This window comes from Somniosus microcephalus, unplaced genomic scaffold, assembly GCF_052327205.1.
Source record: "Somniosus microcephalus isolate GS21.2 unplaced genomic scaffold, FLI_Smic_1.0 scaffold98, whole genome shotgun sequence".
Taxonomy (NCBI): Eukaryota; Metazoa; Chordata; class Chondrichthyes; order Squaliformes; family Somniosidae; genus Somniosus; species Somniosus microcephalus.
The window spans coordinates 518423-536306 of NW_028225285.1; the positions used below are offsets into that span (position 1 = coordinate 518423).

At 47.0% G+C, this 17884-nt stretch overlaps 1 protein-coding gene across 1 annotated transcript in view; it reads left to right on the top strand.

Annotated features, from left to right (window-relative positions):
• The window catches only part of LOC147083074 (NACHT, LRR and PYD domains-containing protein 3-like), a 137019-nt gene that overhangs the window by 49771 nt on the left and 69364 nt on the right, over positions 1-17884 (top strand). Inside the window, exons 2-3 of the mRNA XM_085980282.1 lie at positions 2205-2300; positions 10834-11000. Coding sequence (XP_085836408.1) covers positions 2237-2300; positions 10834-11000 — 231 coding nt within the window. The 5' untranslated portion in view covers positions 2205-2236. The remainder of the gene's footprint in view (positions 1-2204; positions 2301-10833; positions 11001-17884) is intronic.

A 17884-nucleotide genomic window follows, 5' to 3' on the forward strand; every position in this document is an offset into this window, starting at 1 on the left:
GGCTGCATCTGTGTAGAGGGAACAAGCCAACGACGACTCGAGTCTGGATGACCCTACATCATGTGGGGTTACATGTAGTGTGACATGAACCCAAGATCCCGGTTGAGGCTGTCCTCATGAGTGCGGAACTTGGCTATCAGTTCCTGCTCGACGATTTTGCGTTGTTGTGTGTCTCGAAGGCTGCCTTGGAGAATGCTTACCCGAAGATCGGAGGCTGAATGTCCTTGACTGCTGACGTGTTCCCCAACTGGGAGGGAACACTCCTGCCTGGTGATTGTTGTGTGGTGTCCGTTCATCCGTTGTCGCAGTGTCTGCATGGTCTCGCCGATGTACCATGCTCCGGGGCATCCTTTCCTGCAACGTATGAGGTAGACAACGTTGGCCAAGTCACATGAGTATGTACCATGTACCTGGTGGGTGGTGTCCTCACGTGTGATGATGGTATCTGTGTTGATGATCTGGCATGTCTTGCAGAGGCTGCCGTGGCAGGGTTGTGTGGTGTCGTGGTCGCTGTTCTCCTGAAAGCTGGGTAATTTGCTGCGAACGATGGTCTGTTTGAGGTTAGGCGGCTGTTTGAAGGCGAGTAGTGGAGGCGTGGGGATGGCCTTAGCGAGGTGTTCATCGTCATTGATGACATGTTGAAGGCTGCGAAGAACATGGCGTAGTTTCTCTGCTCTGGGGAAGTATTGGACGACGAAGGGTACTCTGTTGGTTGTGTCCCGTGTTTGTCTTCTGAGGAGGTCTATGCGATTTTTCGCTGTGGCCCGTCGGAACTGTCAATCGACAAGTTGAGCGCCATATCCCATTCTTACGAGGGCATCTTTCAGCGTCTGCATCGCATTCCTCCTCGCCTGAGCAGATCCTGTGTATTTGCACGGCTTGTCCATAGGGGATGGCTTCTTTAACGTGGTTAGGGTGGAAGCTGGAGAAGTGGAGCATCATGAGGGTGTCCGTGGGCTTGCAGGAGAGTGAAGTGCTGAGGTGTCCGTCTTTGATGGAGATTAGTGTGTCCAAGAATGAAACCGATTCTGAGGAGTAGTCCATGGTGAGTTTGATGGTGGGATGGAACTTGTTGATGTTATCGTGTCGTCTTTTCAGTGATTCTCCGCCATGGGTCCATAGGAAGAAAATGTCATCTATGTATCTGGTGTATAGCATTGGTTGGAGGTCCTGTGCAGTGAAGAAGTCTTGCTCGAACTTGTGCATGAAGATGTTGGCATATTGGGGTGCGAATTTGGTCCCCATGGCTGTTCCGTGTGTTAGGGTAAAGAACCAATTTCATCCATTAGCTCATTCAAGTCAGCCAGGTTTGATTTGCCTTTACAAAAAATCCATTTTGTCTGTTCTTCCAAGTGACAGTTAATTTTGTTTCGGAAATGTTGTCCCGAGGAGTTTCCTCAACACCGATGTTAAGCTGAGTCGCCTGTAGTTAGTTGGTTCATCACACTCTCCTTTATTGATCAGGGAAGTAATGTTTGCAGCCCTCCAGTCCTCTGGCACCTTTCCCATATCCAAGGATTGGAAGATTGTGGCAGAGCGGGTGACATTTCTACTTTGAGCCCTGCCAACCGTTTTAGTTCATCGTCCAATTTCTCTACCACCTCCTCCTTTACTGTACGATTGGCAGCATCCTCTCCTTTAGTGAATACGGATGCAAAGTGTGAATTTAGTACCTCAGCCACGCCCTCTGCTTCCACAAGATGGTTGCCTTTTTGGTCCTTAATCGGCCCCACCTTTCCTTGGACTATTCTTTCACTATATGTTTATAAAAGGCGTTAGTGTTCCCTATTATGTTGCCACTAATCATTTCTCACACATTCTCCTTGCCCCTCTGTTGCTGTTGTGTGTTTATTCCACTAGTGGCAGCGTTAGTGAAACAGCAAAGTACTGAATTTTACAAAGACTCAAACTGGTACTGAATTAACTGAATCGCTTTTGCATTTCCACAGTGGGGAAAGGAAAGGCCGCTGATTGATAGTTTCAATGGACGCACGTGTGCGGGCTCAAACACAAATGGAGGATTCTGATTGTAAAACAGCAGTCACATCCACCAGTTGTACATTCATGGTGTTTTCTGAGATCCCAGAGCTACCAGCTGCTGTACTGATGGGGGAGGAGGGACTTGATATCATGTTAACAAGGCAACGTTCTCCTTCTCATTAATATTTCTGTCTAGCCCTCCATTAATGCTATATTTGTTACAGAGCATCAGAACCTGGGAACGCCTGTCACCACCATGGCTGAAGGTCCAGACAGGGGAGAAGATCCAACATCTTCAAGAAGAATGAGAATGGACACAGGTAGGCTCACAAAACTCTTTAAATACAACTTCTGCCCCGACAAAAGGTCCAGATCTATTGCCTGAACCTTCAGCTCTCACAGGTCGAGGGAACAGGACAGGGGCTGAGTGCAAAGAGGGAAATGAGTGACCATCTAGAGGGACATTGCAGTCACAGGTGGAGGGAGCCCCTGAGTACTGGAACTGTCCAATAGATACCTGGTATTGGAGACTGTAAGGTGGAGAGAGACAGTGACTGAGGATCACAGTCACAGGTGGAGGGAGGCCCTGAGTACTGGAACTGTCCAATAGATACCTGGTATTGGGGACTGTAAGGTGGAGAGAGACAGTGACTCAGAGGATCGCAGTCACAGGTGGAGGGAGCCCCTGAGTACTGGAACTGTCCAATAGATACCTGGTATTGGGGACTGTAAGGTGGAGAGAGACAGTGACTCAGAGGATCGCAGTCACAGGTGGAGGGGCCCCTGAGTACTGGAACTGTCCAATAGATACCTGGTATTGGGGACTGTAAGGTGGAGAGAGACAGTGACTCAGAGGATCACAGTCACAGGTGGAGGGAGCCCCTGAGTACTGGAACTGTCCAATAGATACCTGGTATTGGGGGCTGTAAGGTGGAGAGAGACAGTGACTGAGGATCACAGTCACAGGTGGAGGGAGCCCCTGAGTACTGGAACTGTCCAATAGATACCTGGTATTGGGGACTGTAAGGTGGAGAGAGACAGTGACTCAGAGGATCACAGTCACAGGTGGAGGGAGCCCCTGAGTACTGGAACTGTCCAATAGATACCTGGTATTGGAGACTGTAAGGTGGAGAGAGACAGTGACTCAGAGGATCACAGTCACAGGTGGAGGGAGCCCCTGAGTACTGGAACTGTCCAATAGATACCTGGTATTGGGGACTGTAAGGTGGAGAGAGACAGTGACTCAGAGGATCGCAGTCACAGGTGGAGGGAGCCCCTGAGTACTGGAACTGTCCAATAGATACCTGGTATTGGGGACTGTAAGGTGGAGAGAGACAGTGACTCAGAGGATCGCAGTCACAGGTGGAGGGAGCCCCTGAGTACTGGAACTGTCCAATAGATACCTGGTATTGGGGACTGTAAGGTGGAGAGAGACAGTGACTCAGAGGATCGCAGTCACAGGTGGAGGGAGCCCCTGAGTACTGGAACTGTCCAATAGATACCTGGTATTGGGGACTGTAAGGTGGAGAGAGACAGTGACTGAGGATCACAGTCACAGGTGGAGGGAGCCCCTGAGTACTGGAACTGTCCAATAGATACCTGGTATTGGGGACTGTAAGGTGGAGAGAGACAGTGACTCAGAGGATCACAGTCACAGGTGGAGGGGCCCCTGAGTACTGGAACTGTCCAATAGATACCTGGTATTGGGGACTGTAAGGTGGAGAGAGACAGTGACTCAGAGGATCACAGTCACAGGTGGAGGGGCCCCTGAGTACTGGAACTGTCCAATAGATACCTGGTATTGGGGACTGTAAGGTGGAGAGAGACAGTGACTCAGGATCACAGTCACAGGTGGAGGGGCCCCTGAGTACTGGAACTGTCCAATAGATACCTGGTATTGGGGACTGTAAGGTGGAGAGAGACAGTGACTCAGGATCACAGTCACAGGTGGAGGGAGCCCCTGAGTACTGGAACTGTCCAATAGATACCTGGTATTGGGGACTGTAAGGTGGAGAGAGACAGTGACTGAGGATCACAGTCACAGGTGGAGGGAGCCCCTGAGTACTGGAACTGTCCAATAGATACCTGGTATTGGGGTCTGTAAGGTGGAGAGAGACAGTGACTGAGGATCACAGTCACAGGTGGAGGGAGCCCCTGAGTACTGGAACTGTCCAATAGATACCTGGTATTGGGGACTGTAAGGTGGAGAGAGACAGTGACTGAGGATCACAGTCACAGGTGGAGGGAGCCCCTGAGTACTGGAACTGTCCAATAGATACCTGGTATTGGGGTCTGTAAGGTGGAGAGAGACAGTGACTGAGGATCACAGTCACAGGTGGAGGGAGCCCCTGAGTACTGGAACTGTCCAATAGATACCTGGTATTGGGGACTGTAAGGTGGAGAGAGACAGTGACTGAGGATCACAGTCACAGGTGGAGGGAGCCCCTGAGTACTGGAACTGTCCAATAGATACCTGGTATTGGGGACTGTAAGGTGGAGAGAGACAGTGACTCAGGATCACAGTCACAGGTGGAGGGGCCCCTGAGTACTGGAACTGTCCAATAGATACCTGGTATTGGGGACTGTAAGGTGGAGAGAGACAGTGACTGAGGATCACAGTCACAGGTGGAGGGAGCCCCTGAGTACTGGAACTGTCCAATAGATACCTGGTATTGGGGACTGTAAGGTGGATAGAGACAGTGACTGAGGATCACAGTCACAGGTGGAGGGAGCCCCTGAGTACTGGAACTGTCCAATAGATACCTGGTATTGGAGACTGTAAGGTGGATAGAGACAGTGACTGAGGATCACAGTCACAGGTGGAGGGAGCCCCTGAGTACTGGAACTGTCCAATAGATACCTGGTATTGGAGACTGTAAGGTGGAGAGAGACAGTGACTCAGAGGATCACAGTCACAGGTGGAGGGAGCCCCTGAGTACTGGAACTGTCCAATAGATACCTGGTATTGGAGACTGTAAGGTGGAGAGAGAGAGTGACTCAGGATCACAGTCACAGGTGGAGGAGCCCCTGAGTACTGGAACTGCCCAATAGATACCTGGTATTGGGGACTGTAAGGTGGAGAGAGAGAGTGACTGAGGATCACAGTCACAGGTGGAGGGGCCCCTGAGTACTGGAACTGTCCAATAGATACCTGGTATTGGGGACTGTAAGGTGGATAGAGACAGTGACTGAGGATCACAGTCACAGGTGGAGGAGCCCCTGAGTACTGGAACTGTCCAATAGATACCTGGTATTGGGGACTGTAAGGTGGAGAGAGACAGTGACTGAGGATCACAGTCACAGGTGGAGGAGCCCCTGAGTACTGGAACTGTCCAATAGATACCTGGTATTGGGGTCTGTAAGGTGGAGAGAGACAGTGACTCAGAGGATCACAGTCACAGGTGGAGGGAGCCCCTGAGTACTGGAACTGTCCAATAGATACCTGGTATTGGGGGCTGTAAGGTGGAGAGAGACAGTGACTGAGGATCACAGTCACAGGTGGAGGGAGCCCCTGAGTACTGGAACTGTCCAATAGATACCTGGTATTGGGGACTGTAAGGTGGAGAGAGACAGTGACTCAGAGGATCACAGTCACAGGTGGAGGGAGCCCCTGAGTACTGGAACTGCCCAATAGATACCTGGTATTGGGGACTGTAAGGTGGAGAGAGACAGTGACTCAGGATCGTATTCTTGAGCAAACAGTGTGGCCCCAGAGAGCAGGAGGCCACCCAGCGGGGCGAGAGTGAGAGGCAGGTGGGGCCCAGGAATAGGAGAGCGGGACTGGTGTCAGATTGTATAGTCGGGGGAATAAACAACCTCTTCTGTAGCCCTGAGCAGGTCCTGAATGGTTAGTTACCTCCCTGGTGCCGAGGGAAGAACATCCTTGACCGGTGGAACCACCTCTGGGCAGGAAAGGAAAGCAGAAAATAGCCACGGTCGGAGCCAGTAACACGGATAGAAATACGTTTATAGAGGGACTATTGAGACTGAGGCACTAAACTAAGAAACCAGGCCTCAAGCTGTTGATCTCCGGATTGTTTTGCACTGGGCTGCTTAAGACGGGTAATATGAGGCTAGTCAATGTGTGGCTGAGGGCTGGAGCAGGAGGGAAGTGTTCACGGTCTTGGGGCACGAGGGTGAGTTCAGTTGGAAGGGAAGGGACGGCCGCGATCTGTACCGACCAACATTAATGGTTTTACAGAAAAGGTGAATGGAGCAGTGGGAGGGTATCGGGATGTGACTGGAGAGTGGGAAATATCCAGACCTCAGACTAGAGAGAGGAATTAATAAAAATGCTGGAGCTGAAACAGAAGATTTAAGAAATAGTGAAAAAGGTATTAGCAAGAAAAAGGAAAGAGGATTTGAAATAGTGAGAGAGAAATTCACTTGTTTATTAAAAGAACCGGGGACAAGTCAACATTCCCAGTGTTGGAGCTAGTATTGAGTTGTGTGTGAGTGAACAAATCATTCCAAACATTCAGAAACATGAGATGTGATCTAGTATCTATAGAAGAAACGGGGACAAGTCAACATTCCCAGTGTTGGAGCGAGTATTGAGTTGTGTGTGAGTGTACAAATCATTCCAAACATTCAGAAACATGAGATGTGATCTAGTATCTATAAGACACGGCCTTGGTTTTCACAGGACTCGGAGGGAAATGTTCCTGGTGATAACATTTTGAGGGAAGAGCAACAAAATTGTGGACACCAGTATTAATAAAGCATTCTATGACAACGCAGCAACAACAAGAACAAACTGGTGTTTATATAGCGCCTTTAATGTTGAAAAACCTCTCGCGGTGCTTCGCAGGAGTGTGACCAATCAGAATTTGACACCGAGTCACATAAGGAGATATTGGGGCAGGTAAAGTTTAAGGAACGCCTGAAAGGAGGAGAGCGAGGCGGAGAGGTTTAGAAGGTAAGGGTGTTCCAGGGAGCAATGCTAAGATGGAATCCATATGTACACAGTTCAGCAACAGGAAGGGAGATAGCACAATTCTCTGGGTTTTACAGGTCAGCGAGCAGTGGAGGTGAGAGAGGTGGGACTGGGGAAACTAGTTCTGACGGATGCAATTTGGGGCGATACAAAATATTTCCTTAACTTTCTAAAAAATGATGGTGGAAGTGAAGTTTTGATGTACTAGATGAGGATGTGGGCCCACAGTTAGACATCACTGGAGAGAAGGATTTGGATCTGAGTAAAATAGCCGAGGTGGAGAAGTCACTGGGCTCCGAGATAATACACCCCAGACTGTTAGAGGAAGTCAGAGAGGAGATAGGAGGGACGGAGCACAGCATTTCAACCCAGGTTTAATATCAAAAATATACAGGTGGGCTGAAGGAGCCCAAGTGATTCTGTTCTAATGTGGAGAGAGGATCAACCTGGTAACCAGAGACCATTGTGTAGAAACTCCTCAAATCTGTTAATCCAGGTCGAATTAGTGAGCATTTAGCGATAAAGATGATGATGCGGGGTGGCTGGAACGGATTAGCTGTAGAAAAGTTGTATTTGACAATTTGACCTTTTGGTCCATCCAGACTTTCCTAGGCAATTGCAATGCTTTGTCATACTTTGTTCTAGCTATCCCAAACCAAACCATGGGTGAGGTGAAAAAACACAGGTAAAAACACAGCCAATTTGGGGAATTAAAATACGGGAAATTCCTCTCCGACCCATCTAGGCGATTGAAACTAGTCCAGCAGATCCATCTTACACTGAATTCCCGGAAGTGTCTTCCTGTTTTAAGCGGTGATGTCCGCACCAAACAGGAACAGGTCCAGCTCTCGCCTGAAGGAATTCACCGAGTCATTGTCCACCGCCAGAGAAGGTATCCTGTTCCAGAGGTCGACTATTCTCTGGGGAAAAGAACCACCTCCTGACAGCTAACTTAAATTTGGCCTTTCACAACTTAAAATGGTGACCCCTGGCCCTCCGTAAGCTATGTAATTGGAACAAACTGTTAAATGGAACACAATCGATTCCCTTCATCATCTTATGAACCTCAATCAGATCACCGCTTAGTCTTTGCTTCTCTAAAGTGTAGAGTCCACATTCTTAGCCTATCTTGATAACTAAGGTGCTTTATACTGGGAATTAGTCTAATGTCCCTCCTCTGCAACAGGTTCAAAGCCCCAATATCACCCAACTTATGTGGGGGCTATAACTGGACACAGTATTCCAAGTGAGGCCTTTACCAAGGTCTTGTACTGGGACAGAATAGGTCGTCTTATACCCTACTGTCCTATGAATACACCCCAATATTTCCTTTGTTCTAGCTATCACTTCACGACATTGCTCCTGTACCTTTAGAGATGTATACACTAGAATGCCCGGATCTTCCGTTCTCCCCCTTATTTAATGCCATGAAGGGTGTATGAATGTTGAGCACTCGCACTGCCCACAGGCATAACACGGCACTTATCCAAGCTAAACACCATTTGCCAGTCATGTGCCCAATCTCCCAACACATTAAGATGCAGTTTTGTGGAGCTGTGACTATACAGGTTGATGGAATGTTGTACATGTGGTGTATGTGGGTTATCAGAAGGTGTTTGATAATGTGGCTCACCAGAAGGTGTTTGATAATGTGGCTCACCAGAAGGTGTTTGATAATGTGGCTCACCAGAAGGTGTTTGATAATGTGGCTCACCAGAAGGTGTTTGATAATGTGGCTCACCAGAAGGTGTTTGATAATGTGGCTCACCGGAAGGTGTTTGATAATGTGGCTCACCGGAAGGTGTTTGATAATGTGGCTCACAGGAAGGTGTTTGATAATGTGGCTCACCAGGTGTTTGATAATGTGGCTCACCAGAAGGTGTTTGATAATGTGGCTCACCAGAAGGTGTTTGATAATGTGGCTCACCAGAAGGTGTTTGATAATGTGGCTCACCAGAAGGTGTTTGATAATGTGGCTCACCAGAAGGTGTTTGATAATGTGGCTCACCAGAAGGTGTTTGATAATGTGGCTCACCAGGTGTTTGATAATGTGGCTCACCAGAAGGTGTTTGATAATGTGGCTCACCAGAAGGTGTTTGATAATGTGGCTCACCAGGTGTTTGATAATGTGGCTCACCAGAAGGTGTTTGATAATGTGGCTCACCAGGTGTTTGATAATGTGGCTCACCAGAAGGTGTTTGACAATGTGGCTCACCAGAAGGTGTTTGATAATGTGGCTCACCGGAAGGTGTTTGACAATGTGGCTCACCAGAAGGTGTTTGATAATGTGGCTCACCAGGTGTTTGATAATGTGGCTCACCAGAAGGTGTTTGATAATGTGGCTCACCAGAAGGTGTTTGATAATGTGGCTCACCAGGTGTTTGATAATGTGGCTCACCAGGTGTTTGATAATGTGGCTCACCAGAAGGTGTTTGACAATGTGGCTCACCAGGTGTTTGATAATGTGGCTCACCAGAAGGTGTTTGACAATGTGGCTCACCAGGTGTTTGATAATGTGGCTCACCAGAAGGTGTTTGATAATGTGGCTCACCAGAAGGTGTTTGATAATGTGGCTCACCAGAAGGTGTTTGATAATGTGGCTCACCAGAAGGTGTTTGACAATGTGGCTCACAGGAAGGTGTTTGACAATGTGGCTCACAGGAAGGTGTTTGACAATGTGGCTCACCAGGTGTTTGATAATGTGGCTCACCAGGTGTTTGATAATGTGGCCCACCAGAAGGTGTTTGATAATGTGGCTCACCAGAAGGTGTTTGATAATGTGTCTCACCAGAAGGTGTTTGATAATGTGGCTCACCAGAAGGTGTTTGACAATGTGGCTCACAGGAAGGTGTTTGACAATGTGGCTCACAGGAAGGTGTTTGACAATGTGGCTCACCAGGTGTTTGATAATGTGGCTCACCAGGTGTTTGATAATGTGGCTCACCAGAAGGTGTTTGATAATGTGGCTCACCAGAAGGTGTTTGATAATGTGGCTCACCAGAAGGTGTTTGATAATGTGGCTCACCAGAAGGTGTTTGACAATGTGGCTCACCAGGTGTTTGATAATGTGGCTCACCAGGTGTTTGATAATGTGGCTCACCAGAAGGTGTTTGATAATGTGGCTCACCAGAAGGTGTTTGATAATGTGGCTCACCAGAAGGTGTTTGATAATGTGGCTCACCGGAAGGTGTTTGATAATGTGGCTCACCGGAAGGTGTTTGATAATGTGGCTCACCGGAAGGTGTTTGATAATGTGGCTCACCGGAAGGTGTTTGATAATGTGGCTCACAGGAAGGTGTTTGATAATGTGGCTCACCAGAAGGTGTTTGATAATGTGGCTCACCAGAAGGTGTTTGATAATGTGGCTCACCAGAAGGTGTTTGATAATGTGGCTCACAGGAAGGTGTTTGATAATGTGGCTCACCAGAAGGTGTTTGATAATGTGGCTCACAGGAAGGTGTTTGATAATGTGGCTCACCAGGTGTTTGATAATGTGGCTCACCAGAAGGTGTTTGATAATGTGGCTCACCAGAAGGTGTTTGATAATGTGGCTCACCAGAAGGTGTTTGATAATGTGGCTCACCAGAAGGTGTTTGATAATGTGGCTCACCAGAAGGTGTTTGATAATGTGGCTCACCGGAAGGTGTTTGATAATGTGGCTCACCGGAAGGTGTTTGATAATGTGGCTCACCAGAAGGTGTTTGATAATGTGGCTCACCGGAAGGTGTTTGATAATGTGGCTCACCAGAAGCTGTTTGATAATGTGGCTCACAGGAAGGTGTTTGATAATGTGGCTCACCAGAAGGTGTTTGATAATGTGGCTCACAGGAAGCTGTAGCCGTTTGGTATACGATGACATGTAGCCACCTGGGTAGAAAGTGGATAATATGTTTAGTTTTCTCCATTTGTGTTCACAGATCCGAACTCTACAATCACTGAGTTCTTGACAAAGTGCGACGATTACCAGCTGTTCCAGTTCACGAAATTCTACTGGGACAGACTGGAACAGGCGATTGAAGGAGGGGTGGACGGACTGAGCTCGTTGTTAACACAGGAGAGGCATTTCAGTGGACAAGAACATCGAGTAAGTGGGAGGGACACAGAATGAGTCTGGATTATCCAAACATCACAGAACTGACAGGATATCAGATCTTAGAATCACAATGTTACCGAAGAGAAACTCGTCAAATAGGAACTAAATAGATAAACTGAAAATATTCTGAATCTGAAACAATGATATGAAGAGGTGAAAATACCCAGCGGATCAGTCAGTATCTGTACAAAGGACAGGGGAACGGTTCGGGTATAACTCTTTGTGGACTGAAAACAAAGGGAACAGTTTTAGTGGGACTGGGAAAAGGAGAGGCCAGAGGCAACAGGCAGGAATTACAGGGAACGTCATGAGTTTACTGACCTGGAAACTACTTACATAAGAACATAAGAAATAGGAGCAGGAGTAGGCCAATCGGCCCCTCGAGCCTGCTCCGCCATTCAATAAGATCATGGCTGATCTGATCCTAACCGCCAATCCACTATCACAGAACCATCTCCGGAATCTAACAGAATTAGACACACGAAATAGGAGCAGGATCAGGCTACACGGCCCCTGGGCCCGCTCCGCTACCCACAGGGCCATGACCGATCCGAACCTAGATTCATGCCCAAATTCCTGCCCGCTCCCCGTAACCCTTAATTCCCTTTACTTCTAGGAAACTGTCTATTTCTGTTTTAAATTTATGTAATGATGTAGCTTCTACAGCTTTTTGGGGCAGCATATTCCATGGACCTACCACCCTCTGAGTGAAGTCGTTCCTCCTCATCTCAGTTTTGAAAGAGCAGCCGCTTATTCTAAGACTATGCCCCCTAGTTCTAGTTTCACCCATCATCGGGAACCTCTTCCCCGCATCCACCCGATCCAACCCCTTCACAATCTTATATGTTTCAATAAGATCGCCTCTCATTCTTCTGAACTCCAATGAGTAGAGTCCCAATCTACTCAACCTCTCCTCATATGTCCATCCCCTCATCCCCAGGATTAACCGAGTGAACCTTCTTTGTACTGACTCGAGAGCAAGAATGTCCTTTCTTAAGTATGGACACCAAAACTGTATGCAGTATTCCAGGTGCGGTCTCACCAATACCTTGTTAAACTGAAGCAATACCTCCCTATTTTTATATTCTATCCCCCTAGCAATGAAAGCCAACATTCCATTGGCCTTCTTAATCACTTGCTGCACCTGCATACTAACCTTTTGAGTTTCGTGCACCAGGACCCCCAGATCCCTTTGTACTTCAGTACTTTCCATTTTCTTGCCATTAAGATAATAACTTGCTCTACGATTTTTCCTGCCAAAGTGCATAACCTCACACTTTCCAGTATTGTATTCCATCTGCCAAATCTCTGCCCACTTACTTAGCCTGTCGATGTCCCCTTGCAGGTTTTTTATGTCCTCCTCACTCACTACTTTCCCTCCCATCTTAGTATCAGCTGCAAACTTTGCTATGTTACACTCGGTCCCCTCCTCCAAATCGTTAATATAGATTGTGAAGAGTTGGGGACCCAGCACTGACCCCTGCGGAACACCACTAGTTACTGATTGCCAGTCTGAGAATGAACCATTTATCCCAACTCTCTGCCTTCTGTTAGATAGCCAATCCTCTATCCATGCCAGAATATTACCCCCAATCCCGTGATTTTTTATCTTAAGCAATAATCTTTTGTGTGGCACCTTGTCAAATGCCTTTTGGAAGTCTAAATACACTACGTCCACTGGTTCCCCTTTATCCACCCTATATGTTACTTCCTCAAAGAACTCCAGCAAATTTGTCAAACATGACTTCCCCTTCATAAAACCATGCTGACTTTGTCCTATTAAATTGTGATTATCCAAATGTCCTGTTACTGTCTCCTTAATAATGGACTCCAAAATTTTACCTACCACAGATGTTAGGCTAACCGGTCTATAGTTTCCAGCCTTCTGTCTACTGCCCTTTTTAAATAAGGGTGTTACATTAGCAGTTTTCCAGTCTGCTGGGACCTTTGCCGAGTCCAGGGAGTTTTGGAAAATTATTACCAATGCATCCACAATCCCTACCACCACTTCCCTCAAGACCCTAGGATGTAAGCCATCAGGTCCAGGTGATTTATCCGCCTTGAGTCCCATTATTTTACCGAGTACCACTTCCTTAGTGATTGATCGTGTTTAGCTCCTCCCCCCCCCCCTTTCGCCCCCTGTTTGTCCAGTGTTGGGATATTCTTAGTGTCTTCTGCTGTAAAGACTGATGTAAAATATTCATTCAGTGTTTTTGCCATCTCCATATTTCCCACCATTAATTTCCCAGTCTCATCCTGTAAGGGACCAACATTTACTTTAGCCACCCTTTTTTCTTTTTATATAACTATAAAAACTCTTACTATCTGTTTTTATATTTTGTGCTAATTTACTTTCATAATCTATCTTCCCTTTCTTAATCTTTTTGTTGTTTTTTGCTGTCTTTTAAAGTTTTCCCTATCCTCCCACTAGATTTGGCTACCTTATATGCCCTTGTTTTTAGTCGCATACTATCCTTAATTTCTTTACTTAGCCACGGATGGCTGTCTTTTCTTTTACACCCTTTTCTTCTCAGTAGAATATGTATTGGAAGTTGTAAAATAACTCCTTAAATGTACACCACTGATCATGTATCGTCTTACCCTTTAATCTATTCTCCCAATCCACTCTACTCAATTCCGCTCTCATACCTTCATAGTCTCCTTTTATTCAAGCTTAGCACGCTTGTTTGAGATCCAACCTTCTCACCCTCTAATTGAATATGGAATTCAACCATTTTATGGTCACTCATTCCAAGGGGATCCTTTACTAGGACATTTTTAATTAATCCCGTCTCGTTACACAGGACCAGATCTAAGGTTGCTTGCCCCCTGGTCGGTTCAGTTACATACTGCTCAAGAAACCCATCCCTAATACACTCAATTAACTCATCCTCAAGGCAGCCCTGCCCAATTTGATTTGTCCAATTAATATGATAGTTAAAATCCCCCATAATTATAGATGTTCCCTTATTACAAGCCTCAACTATTTCCTGATTGATACTCCGGCCAACAGAGTTGCCACTGTTCGGAGGCCTATAGACTACGCCCACTAGTGTTTTTTCCCCTTATTATTCCTTACCTCCACCCAAACTGTTTCATTATCCTGATCTTTTGACCCAATATCATTTCTCTGTATGAGTGATTCCTTCCTTTATTAACATAGCCACCCCACCTCCCCTTCCTTCCTGCCTGTCCTTCCTGATTGTTAAATAACCTGGTATGTTTAATTCCCAGTCATTGTCACCCTGCAACCATGTTTCTGTAATGGCCACAAGATCATACCCATATGTAGTTATTTGTGCCATTAACTCGTCTATTTTGTTACGAATGCTACGTGCATTCAGATAGAGAACTTTCAAAGATGTTTTGTGACACTTAGTTCCTGCTTTTGCCCTTTTTATTACTTTACCTTTTACTCCATACCTTCTGCCCCTTCCTGACACGCTCTGGTTTTTAATTTCCCCACTGCTACCTAAGTCTATGACCTTCTCTGTTGTCATTTGTATTATTTGCTCTCTAGGAACCTCCCCGCCCCCCCCCCCCCCACTAGTTAGTTGAAAGCCCTCTCTACAGCCCGAGTTATATGATCCGCCAGGACTCTAGTCCCAGCACTGGCCAAGTGAAGCCCGTCCCAACGGAACAGCTCCCTCCTGCCCCAGTACTGGTGCCAGTGTCCCAGGAAGCAAAACCCATTTCTCCCACACCAGTCTTTGAGCCACACATTTAACTCTCTAATTTTATTTGTCCTAGCCAAATTCGCTTGTGGCTCAGGTAATAATCCAGAGATTATTACCCTTGTGGTTCTGCTTTTTAATTTGGCCCCTAGCTGCTGAAACTCCCTCAGCAGAACCTCCTTACTTGTCCTATCTATGTCGTTGGTACCAACATGGACCATGACAACTGGATCCTCCCCCTCCCACTCCAAGTTTCTCTGCAGTCCAGAGGAGGTGTCCTTAACCCTGGCACTGGGCAGGCAACACAGCCTTCGGGACTCTCGCTCTCGGCTGCAAAGAACTCTATCTATCCCCCTAACGATACTATCCCCTACCACTACAACATTTCTTTTAACTCCCGCCCCCCCCCCCCACTTGAATGGCCCCCTGCTCCACGGTGCTGTGGCCAGGTTGCTCATCCTCCCTGCAGTCCCTGCTCCTGTCCCCACAGGGAGTAAGAGCCTCGAACCTGTTGGACAAGTGCAAGGGCTGCGGCTCCTCCAACACTACCTCCTGGATCCCCGTACCTGCCTCACTTCTAGTCACACCATCCTGACCCTGGCCACGGACTACATCTGAATTAATTAATCTAATTGGTGTGACTACTTCCTGGAACAGAGTCCAGGTAACTCTTCCCCCTCCCTGATATGTCTCAGTGTTTGAAGCTCGGACTCCAGCTCTTCAACACGGAGCCGGAGTTCCTCGAGCAGCCAACACTTACTGCAAATGTGATCACCGTGAGCATCAATGGTGTCCACCAGCTCCCACATATTGCAGCAGCAACACATCATCTGATCTCCCATTCTATGTAATTAATTAAATTTATTAATATTATTCTTAAATATCCTCTGCCCCGATTCTACATGGTGAATATCACACCTTAGAAACTATAAACCAAAACTATAAAGTAAATGAAGGAAATGAGAGATGACAAAAATCATCTGTGGAGTAAATGAGAGGCTTTTCAAGAAAAAAACACTGGTTAAAATGTATGAGACACGAACAGGAAAACTAACCCCCCAAAGAATGAGGATTGAAAACCCGACGCTGTGCAGGTTTTTCCTCCCCCATTACTGTTAATATCCCACCTAGTCTAATCCCAACCTCCTGCTCAATGCCCATTACTGTTAATATCCCCCCTAGTCTAATCCCAACCTCCTGCTCAATGCCCATTACTGTTAATATCCCCCCTAGTCTAATCCCAACCTCCTGCTCACTGCCCATTACTGTTAATATCCCACCTACTCTAATCCCAACCTCCTGCTCACTCCCCATTACTGTTAATATCCCACCTAGTCTAATCCCAACCTCCTGCTCACTGCCCATTACTGTTAATATCCCACCTAGTCTAATCCCAACCTCCTGCTCACTACCCATTACTGTTAATATCCCACCTAGTCTAATCCCAACCTCCTGCTCACTGCCCATTACCGTTAATATCCCCCCTAGTCTAATCCCAACCTCCTGCTCACTACCCATTACTGTTAATATCCCACCTAGTCTAATCCCAACCTCCTGCTCACTGCCCATTACTGTTAATATCCCACCTAGTCTAATCCCAACCTCCTGCTCACTACCCATTACTGTTAATATCCCACCTAGTCTAATCCCAACCTCCTGCTCACTGCCCATTACTGTTAATATCCCACCTGGTCTAATCCCAACCTCCTGCTCACTGCCCATTACTGTGAATATCCCACCTAGTCTAATCCCAACCTCCTGCTCACTGCCCATTACTGTTAATATCCCACCTAGTCTAATCCCAACCTCCTGCTCACTGCCCATTACCGTTAATATCCCACCTAGTCTAATCCCAACCTCCTGCTCACTGCCCATTACTGTTAATATCCCCCCTAGTCTAATCCCAACCTCCTGCTCAATGCCCATTACTGTTAATATCCCCCCTAGTCTAATCCCAACCTCCTGCTCAATGCCCATTACTGTTAATATCCCACCTAGTCTAATCCCAACCTCCTGCTCACTGCCCATTACCGTTAATATCCCACCTAGTCTAATCCCAACCTCCTGCTCACTGCCCATTACTGTTAATATCCCCCCTAGTCTAATCCCAACCTCCTGCTCAATGCCCATTACTGTTAATATCCCACCTAGTCTAATCCCAACCTCCTGCTCAATGCCCATTACTGTTAATATCCCCCCTAGTCTAATCCCAACCTCCTGCTCACTGCCCATTACTGTTAATATCCCACCTACTCTAATCCCAACCTCCTGCTCACTCCCCATTACTGTTAATATCCCACCTAGTCTAATCCCAACCTCCTGCTCACTGCCCATTACTGTTAATATCCCACCTAGTCTAATCCCAACCTCCTGCTCACTACCCATTACTGTTAATATCCCACCTAGTCTAATCCCAACCTCCTGCTCACTGCCCATTACCGTTAATATCCCCCCTAGTCTAATCCCAACCTCCTGCTCACTACCCATTACTGTTAATATCCCACCTAGTCTAATCCCAACCTCCTGCTCACTGCCCATTACTGTTAATATCCCACCTAGTCTAATCCCAACCTCCTGCTCACTACCCATTACTGTTAATATCCCACCTAGTCTAATCCCAACCTCCTGCTCACTGCCCATTACTGTTAATATCCCACCTGGTCTAATCCCAACCTCCTGCTCACTGCCCATTACTGTGAATATCCCACCTAGTCTAATCCCAACCTCCTGCTCACTGCCCATTACTGTTAATATCCCACCTAGTCTAATCCCAACCTCCTGCTCACTGCCCATTACCGTTAATATCCCACCTAGTCTAATCCCAACCTCCTGCTCACTGCCCATTACCGTTAATATCCTACCTAGTCTAATCCCAACCTCCTGCTCACTGCCCATTACTGTTAATATCCCACCTAGTCTAATCCCAACCTCCTGCTCACTGCCCATTACTGTTAATATCCCACCTAGTCTAATCCCAACCTCCTGCTCACTACCAATTACTGTTACTATCCCACCTAGTCTAATCCCAACCTCCTGCTCACTGCCCATTACTGTTAAAATCCCACCTAGTCTAATCCCAACCTCCTGCTCACTGCCCATTACTGTTAATATCCCACCTAGTCTAATCCCAACTTCCTGCTCACTGCCCATTACTGTTAATATCCCCCCTAGTCTATCCCAACCTCCTGCTCACTGCCCATT